Source organism: Temnothorax nylanderi, unplaced genomic scaffold (genome assembly GCF_030848795.1).
Source record: "Temnothorax nylanderi isolate EJ_2023f unplaced genomic scaffold, tnyl_v1.0 TNYL_tig0048_pilon, whole genome shotgun sequence".
Classification (NCBI taxonomy): domain Eukaryota; kingdom Metazoa; phylum Arthropoda; class Insecta; order Hymenoptera; family Formicidae; genus Temnothorax; species Temnothorax nylanderi.
Window position 1 is genome coordinate 1,141,928 of NW_027249110.1, and position 9,031 is coordinate 1,150,958.

Below are 9,031 nucleotides of genomic sequence, written 5' to 3' on the forward strand. Positions count from 1 at the left end.
CGCACAACAGTAAGATATAATGCGAGGTGTGCTGAACTCTTTGTATTTCGCAGTTCATAATTTACAAAGCAGAACATCAGACTGTGAACCAAGTACCATAAAATTACAGTAAGCGTTTATCTTACGACCAGGCACACTTTATCACATTCGTGGTGCAAATCCGATGCGACTGCAAGACACAGAACTCGCATTCGTTATAATTTATAATACATTGACTAGAGGTACATACATTATCATTGAAAATATATGAATATCAAAACAATGACACACATCTCATATGTCGTTCATTTATCTTGCTTTGTTGTTTTGGTCATTAAATGAACTCGTTAATACTTTACAGACATTAATTTGTTTACGGATTCCCGTAATTTCTACGATAATTCTCAGACGAGTTTCTTTAATTTAGGCATTCTCTTGGGACATTTTTCCACGTGGATACTCCAGTGACGAGTTTGGCACCTCTCGTCGCAATAGAAGGCTGTCTCGCAGCCCAGGCACTTGAACATGGACCCAGTGAGGCCGCAATTAGAGCACTCCAAAATGTTCGTAGTCTCCGGAGTGCGATTTACCTTACCCAGATGTGGCGTTTCGCAGTTGCGACTCTCTTTCCGCGCGGGTTCTTTGGTGGTCAACGCGCTATTTGATGCCAAGATCGTAGTGGGCTTATACGCTGACGTGGACACCGAGGATGCTACCGTCGGCTCTTGCGCGTTGTCGTCGAAGATCGCTGTCGACGACTGGGAATAAGCATCGTCTGCCTTTATGTAAGGTAATCTGTCCAATATTAAATTCTGCAGTTGACGGTAACCACCGTTGTTCAATCGCGAGTCCACATTGACGCCACCGACGGTGCTGACGGGTTGCACCTGCTCCTGCGGCAAATGCTCGCGATTTGTCACTCTATTCGCCGCCATCAGTTGCGAGGATTCGTTATCCATGACACCGCCGATGCCTCCGGATACCATTTCCGTATCGGTTCTTCCGTATGATGGTAACGTACCGCGCTGTCGACCGAAGGAAGCTGCCGCAACCACCGCAGCAGCTGCCGCCGCAGCAACGACATCCGGGATCATCCTGTTCCTGCCGTTGCTCGCGGGATAGCCGGCCAGGGAAGTGCGTGCCAAAGACTGCTGCGCGGAGGCGATTAACGGTGGAGGTGGCGGTAACAGTAGGGGCGGTAGACAAGCCGGCGCGGTACTGTTTTGCGTGGCAGCCGTCGCCGTCCTCAAACGATCGTAATCTAAGCCGGCAGCAGCGGCGACAGCCGCAGCGTGTTGATAGCCATTCGCTGATAACGTGCCGGAATACTTCAGGAGATCCGTGGTGAAATGACGAGACGCCGTGTCTTGCAGATGCGCAGGGTAACGCTTGTCGACATGCTGCATCTGGCGAAGCGAAGAGGCGTGTGAATCTTGTAAGGGACCTATTTGATAGCCGCTTGTAGACGGTGCGGTAGCGTGTAGGCGAGTGTGATAGGGGTAATCGCCGTAGGGACATATCGCTGAGTGACAGCCAAAAGCTGCGTTACCATAAGGATCGATCTGCAACGGTAAACTAGCTGAATTATCAAATGACGAGATAACTGCATCTGTAGCGGATAAAATCCTTTATTCTCTAAACAACTGGCAAATATAAAATAGATATCTAGCAAATGCATTCCCTTTGTATATTGATTAATTTATGGATCTTCTTATTTTTCTTACCGCATAATTAGATGGATAAAACTGGGTAACCGAGATAGGTGGACAGATGCCCGGTCTCACCGGAGGCACGGCCGATTGGGCCGATGATGCCGCTGCATATAATTGTTGCTGACGTTGCTGATATTGCTGACGCTGCCACCTTTCCGTGTTCCATTGCGGCGCTACGTTGACTATGTTGTTTCGGCTTGCGTTACTCGACGCACTCGAGCGGACCTTTTGCGCCTCCAGTCCGGGAATCTGTGCGCGGAAGAACAGTAGAAAATTCGTCAGTAGAGAATCGATATCAACGAAGAAACAATTGTCAGCGAAAATGTAACTTACGCGAGCGGCCTCCGCCGTTGATGCGGTTGGTAAGCTTATCCCAGATTGCAACTTGGATTTCGACTTGGTAGCTTGTTTCTTCGACATTCGCGCCACCCAATTGCCCAGCGTAGGAAATTGCTCCGTCATGATGCGGTTTCCGTCGTTTCGCTGATTGGTAGTCTCCGGAATGGCTTTGTTGCAACTATTAGGCAGACTAATACATCGATTGCGTGAAAAAAACACTAGGTTAATATATATATTTACATAAATCAAATTTAGATTTATATAACACGTATGTTATACTTACACGATACAGTGTTGGTTTGAGCTGCTGACGGCAGACCTAGATTGAGTGAATCCCAGAGGCATTGGTGGATCCAAGGCCGCGGATTGACTCATACTTGACGTCACCTAAAAGGACACAAAATACATTTTAACTATTGAAATCGGTTTATAATTATTTTTTTGTAACTGCACAAGCTTTTCTAAAGAATTAGAAAGAAGTAAAGTAACGATTGTTAATATAATTAATAACAGTATAACATGATCTAGAGAAATCAATTATTCACAGTTAAATTATTATATACAATAATTTGCAAATTTAACGAAAAAATATGAGGAAATATAAATGATACGTGCAATTTTATCGATTTCAATATTTTACGACAATTTACTTATGCGCATTATGACCATTATTAATCTTAAATAATTTTTTGCAGATTACCTTCTGCACGTCCCTCGAATTTTGTATGACGTCCGTGAAGACGACGTTTTCGCGTGCGACAGGCGGTGAGCCGTAATAATTCGACTGCAGTTGCAGGATGTTAGTTACATTGGCAGCAGGTACTTCTAGTCGTTCGACCATCGTTGACGCTTCCTGTGCAGCCGTAACTGTGCTCGTGACCAGCCTGTTCTTGCCATTAATTCTTTCTTCTGAGTTGTAAGTCCCGCATTCCGTTGTTTTTCTAGTTTCCTCCACGATCGACGTGGATGGTAGAGCCTCGTTTGATTTCTGTTCGAGCTCTTGCTTCTCACAGGCGACTTGTTTGTTTGTAATGGTTTCCGAGACCTGTGTCACTTCATCGAGATGTCCTTGAGCGATGGATCTTTCCTTCGTGTCTCTCACGTCGCTTCCATCTATCTCGACGTCCATCGTCGAACCTAGAAAACTGTCCGAAGGTATCGTCGGTGTCGTTTGTCGACGTTCCTTGATATCGCCAAATGTTTTAGTGTCCTCCGGAATTTTCTCCTCGATTTCCGGCTGCTTCAGTTTCGACGAAGGTTCCTCTTCGCCCCACTCCACTGTACTGTTTCTCGGATCTTCGAACTCGGACGATGAAACTGCGGATATAACTGGTACCGTTATTACGTCGTCGCGTATTATCGTTTGATCCGTATCGTTCACTTTGACTTCTTTCTCGATCCGCGAGCTCAACGAGCTGTCGCCTTTGTACCAGCTTTTAGTAACAGTCAGATTTTGCTTCAGACACTCGAGAGCAGTCGGCTGGATCGCTATGTAAACCCTGGGTAGTACCGGCGGACTGTCTCTCACTGCATCGGGCGATTTACTTTTCTCGTAGTCGATGGGAGAACGCGGCGACAATTTTGGCGGTTCCGGAGAAGGGGACGGGGAAACGCTACTTCTGGATATTCCATTTACCTTTGCAACATAAATATTAATTAATGGAAATGATATTATATAAAATAACCGACAAAATTGATTTTTTAGAACATCAATTTGCATCCAACGACCGTTTCGCAATCTGCGGATTAACGGTCTTCTCAGCGAGAATATAAGTTTATTTTATTTGAGAAGAAGGACTTTACGAAACACTACTTCACCCAATTCCTCATTCAAATCCTGTCATTCCACTTACCTGTGTGACATCACTGTCAACGGCTGTTTTCTCAATTGACGTATGCTCATCCAGCTCGTTTTCATAGTCGAGATCGACGACGACATCGTCGGTGTCGGTCGTGGGCGGTATGGAGGCAGACAGTTTACACAGCAGCTTAGATATGTTCTCGATCTGTTTCTCGTAGCAGTTCATCATCTGCCGCAGCCGGGTGCTACGCTGCGGGCTCGTGTTGGCAGCGTTATTGCACACAGTCATCTCCCGCGAAAGCTCCAATGCTTTGCCTCGCAGTTCCCGCAGTTTCTGGCGCAACCGGTTGCGACGGTACTTGATCTTGTAGCCGTCGCTCTTCGGCGAGGACCGCCGGCTCTTATCCCACGCATTGCCCGTCGACGATTCGAGTTCCTTCTCCGAGGCCAGGCTGCTCCAGAAAGAGGTAGCGGAATATCCGTCCGGATATTCCGGACGTGGAGTGGCGCCGGTGACAATGCGATAGTTGGATTCATTCCCCTCGACGTTCACCTCGACGCTACGTTGATATTCGATAGCGCTCGCTGAGAATAAAAGCAAACAAGTAATAAATAATGATGTAAAGAAATCCATGTTTCCTGAATGCGCTGAGTGAAGTTATTTTTATTGGATTGGAACGAAAAATTTGCCAATTACCTCTTGGTAGAAAAATTAATTAAATAATCTAAATTAACATTGATAAATTTATTCATGTAACTCCTGGAAATGTTAATTAAATATTGAATATTTAAAAAATACCTTCGCGCACAACTTTCTTCAATCTTAAAGGCGGCACGACCTTGTTGCAGGTTTCCTTCTTTTCTGCCTCCGACTCCGTCGTCGACACTACGACCGGTGACGAGTATCTCTTGTCATCCCACAGTCTCACCACTACATGCTGCTGCAATTTTCTTTCGCCTTTGTCGGCCAAATTGCCGGAACAACTTCTGGAGTACTCCTTCAAAATATTCTTGACGCGTTCGTCGCGTATGTGACCGTTATCGACTTCGTGGAATTTTCTCCGTTTCTTCACATCCTTGGTAATTTCTTTCTCATATTGTCTGTCCGGATCTTCACCGTTTTTTCTTTTAACGCTGTTGACCTCTTTCGTAATCTGTAACGTGTGAACCATCGTACAGTCGTATAATTAAAGCGGATTATACACGACTATTAAAGCTGATATTTAATTTTAATTTCCAATTTCGATCCGCAGACATTGCTTGCTTTCGATTAGTCAAATTTAATTGCAATCCGTGTAGCATAACGATAGAACAAATATAAAACCATAACGACGGATAAATATTACTTTGTGAGATCCTCTAGTAGTAATTTTTTAACTCACGCAAATTTTGATTCGCATTGTATTCTTGAATCATTTTCATATAACGACGAAGAAGTCTCGCGTTTGTTAAAAATATAGTACACTCGAAAATAACTATTTCTTTTTCGAAGGGAGAAAGAAAAGAATAATAATTGACTCTCAGGCCAGTTCGCTTCGCTACCTGCACGACATTACTCATGTCTGGAAGAATGTAGTCCGAGCGATCGATGAGCTCGCTCGTAAGCATCATTCCTTCTCCGTTCCCATCCTGCTGCCCGAAAGGGAATTCGTTCAGTTCGTTTGTCAACGAACCGCTCGGAGATTGCAACTCTACTACGTCCAGGCTTACAGATTTCGACAGCTTGAGGATCGGCGAGCGTGTCTTCCGCAACGTTACTATCGATGCCGCCGACCTCGTCGGTGTCGGCGGCGCTGGTCGGATCGGTAGGGAGCGATTAGGCTGCACAGGGATCACGCAAGGACCACGATCCCTCAAGGCGGTCGCCAGGCTATTGCCCGTGCTACCGCGTTGCAATCTGCTGGAACTGTCTGCTATCATAATGCGAGGTTCTGGAATAGAGCGGAATTTATAGTTAGATATCATCGACACGACAGAGAGGACGCACGATCTACCCCAAAATCGTCCGGGTCACTTAAAAAGAAATTCTCAAAATTTCATCACTTGATATTAATTAAAATATCTTGCTACATCGATTTTTTAAAGCATCGTTCGACATCTTTCTTAAAAATAGCTTTTCTCGATTTTAATTCTAATTTTACTTTCAGAAAAGGCACGTGTTTTAATGATATTAATGGCATTCAGCACGTCATCTTCTTGGAGGCTATTTCTGAGTAAATAGGAGAGGCCTTAAATAAGCATGATGAACACAACGTTCGAAAGACTATTTAATCGAGGTGACAAATGCAAATTAATGCGGATAATATTTTAATCTATTTTTATCAATTTAGTTTATAGCACGCATCAAAATTTTTAATTTCCCTGATAAATGCGTTTTAACAAATCCAGTCAATTTTTATCGTAAATTTTTTATAGTAAGATATTTTTTCAGATTCCGTATTCCTTGAAGAATTTCTTCTTATTTACGTTCCTCGCACGGAACCAAATGTTAAAAGGCATTGAAGAAATGGAGGAGATTGGACACTAGTTTAATACATACTACTAATTGATTTTTCTGAGAGTGATTATATACATTTTGTGCGATGTCGTAGTGTGCACATGTGATCGGCAATATATTATTTAATATACTGAATATATATCCGACATCGAAGCTATAAAGATCAACGACGTTACTTAGGTAGGGGGTACGCCGCTTTTACTCATTATCACGTTCTCACCCGACATCTCCGAGCTTTCTTCGGCGTTACTGAATCGTTTCAAGATCGTCTGCTTCCAGGTAGCTTGCTTAGACTCCTCGTTGGTCAGATCCACGAGAATTGGAGCTTCCCGGTGCTCTATCGTGACGATCGTGCTCGATGTGGAGGCCGTCTCTACGTCGCCGACGTCACCCTCGTAATAATCCAGATGTTCCGCTAGTTCTTCGTCCTGCCCGCTCATTAAGCCCCCTTCGGCTTTGCGTATCTTTGCGGCAGCGGAGACGGCTCTATCCTGCTGCAGCAGCTGACATTCCACGCAATCCTTGCACGTGGATGGTTCACACACCTCGTCCTCTTCGAGTTCCGTCGAACTGGAAATCCGTGGACAGGCCGTCCTTTCTTCGTTGCTGCCGTCGCTATTCTCGCAGAATAGCTCAACGATATCGCAGGCGATGACGTTGGTGTCGTTCGCATCGATAACCGTGGAACACCCATCGAATCGGGATAAGCTCTGCCCGGTATCATTAGACTCGCCGTGCGGCTTTTTACTACGGGATATCATGACCCTGGGCCAATGGGTTCTAGGTGCAAGCGACTGATTGGACTTATCCTCCGACGAGAGCTTCCTCTTCCGCGGCTTTAGCGCGACGGCCAAATGCTGATCGTGCGACCGCATTTTTCTTACGCGTTATAATCGAGTGACACGAGACTCGAGGATTTTTCCGAAAGTTTGGTAAGTGGCACGCCGGAACATCTCGTGTTCCAGTCGCATTTAGAATTATTCAGATGAACGGCATCCTCCTCCCTTGCATTCGCGCGACACGTGCTGCAGTAATAATTACGGTTGAAAGGGGGAGGAGGAGGGGAGGAGAGTTGATAGAAGGGCAATTAAGTATTAAACAGCCAACGGTATACTTTAGCTGTTTTGGTCGATAAAGTTGAACAAAGTCTCGTGATGCAAATAATACATAGGGGGGGAGCGAAGAGACGCTCGCGCTCGCGAAAGGGAAGGTAATAATTGCGAAGCTTCGTGCGCTACATGTCAACCGTTCTGCATGGTGTTTTTTTTTTCTTTTTTTTTTCGTCAGAAGTCTCCTATCGATTCTTATCGATTTTTCCTCATACGCACTGTGCATCGAGTGTCTTTCGCTCCGCATTTACGGTAACAGCACACACGAAAAAGGGAGAAATTACGTTTCGCACGCGATGCACACCCCTCTTGCTCCACCTTCTCGCTCTCTTGTTGGACGCGCACACGCATTTCTCTTTTTTTTTTTCCTTGCACGGAAATTCACGGTTGCGCCGAAGAAGCGAACCCCTCGTGGCAATCGAAAATCGAAAAAAAAAGTCTGTACTAAAAACTTTCTTCGTTGCAACATGCATGTGAGTCAGATGTAATTACCGTAGGGTCAACTTAACATTTCAACTGCGAATATAATTGTTGAATAATGCGATAATAATCAACGTTTAGGCAAAATTACTGGCAACGAGCATGGAAATGGAAACGAGCTCATAGTTTAGATTATGAAATTGCCGGTATTTCGTAATCTAATTCGTAAAACCTTCAATCTATTTTTACACTTAATTAGTTACACTATAGTGACATAGTTACAAAGGAATTTACAACAGTAAATTATTTTTTTAATTTTTTTAGATTAAATAATCTAAAATAAAAATATTAGGAATATATTTTTAATTCTCACTACTTATATACTTATATAAAGTTGCACTTTGTGTTATTAATTAATTACATTTATTAAATAACTGTTAAATTGTATGACCCTATCTATATATATATATATATGACGTATATTATAATATATTTTAAAGGATTTTACTTTCTTTCTGAAATGATATTTAAGCAATAAGACGCTCCTCTGCATTATGCTCGTTTGTACCTGTTTTTTATTTTTATACGTTATCTTTTCCAGGTAAAAAATATGACGGAATTTGTTAGAGATTATGAGGAATTATAAAAGGAAATATTTAACCGTTAAAAGACTTCGTTCCCATTCATCGAGGTCACGTCCTCAATCTTGATAACGAAAGAAGCACAGATGCAAATTACCTTTGCAAATTATCTTCGGCGTCGTTAAACGAATACGATAAATAATCGTGCAGAGTTGTGACATCGAAACGATGACATCGTGAATATCCATATAGATGAGACATCACACTTAATTTACCGTTACCAAGATATTATGTTTCGATATAATTTTCATATTATATCGAAAGATATAAGACCGAAGACGTACGTTCTCTGCTTGACGCACAGCAACGAAGCTTACGAACGCAGGCTTACTTCTCATTATCACTTTCTATCGTTGCTTTCCGTCGTTAGCATCCGCGAGTTAATGTATACTCCACACCGAATCTTACATCACCATATCACTGCAGTAGGAATCACGTGTCGGCCACCCACTCAACTCGGAGATGCCACTTGATGCCGCAATAAGGTAAAAGACCTCACACCTTACTTTTCTCTTTCTCCTCTTCTTTCCTCT

The 9,031-nt window shown here is 43.5% G+C and overlaps 1 protein-coding gene across 1 annotated transcript; it reads right to left on the reverse strand.

The window, feature by feature from the left end:
* Positions 1-27: 27 nt before the first annotated feature.
* Positions 28-7,203, reverse strand: LOC139772352 (uncharacterized). The gene is made up of 9 exons (XM_071706006.1): positions 6,549-7,203; positions 5,374-5,762; positions 4,631-4,985; positions 3,884-4,416; positions 2,731-3,666; positions 2,314-2,417; positions 2,025-2,220; positions 1,704-1,940; positions 28-1,541 (listed from the first exon to the last, which is right to left on the reverse strand). Exons 1-9 carry the CDS (start codon positions 7,201-7,203, stop codon positions 384-386), a joined length of 4,563 nt encoding a protein of 1,520 aa, XP_071562107.1. The 3' UTR covers positions 28-383.
* Between the last annotated feature and the right edge of the window lie 1,828 nt (positions 7,204-9,031).

Bases quoted from the DNA above. Each gene is read 5' to 3' on its own strand.
- LOC139772352 (XM_071706006.1), bottom strand. From the start codon at position 7,203: ATGCGGTCGCACGATCAGCATTTGGCCGTCGCGCTAAAGCCGCGGAAG. The intron at 4,986-5,373 runs GTAGCGAAGCGA...CACACGTTACAG, and splicing joins ACATGAGTAATGTCGTGCAG to ATTACGAAAGAGGTCAACAG. The intron at 1,542-1,703 runs GTAAGAAAAATA...TTACCGTTGCAG, and splicing joins TTTATCCATCTAATTATGCG to ATCGATCCTTATGGTAACGC.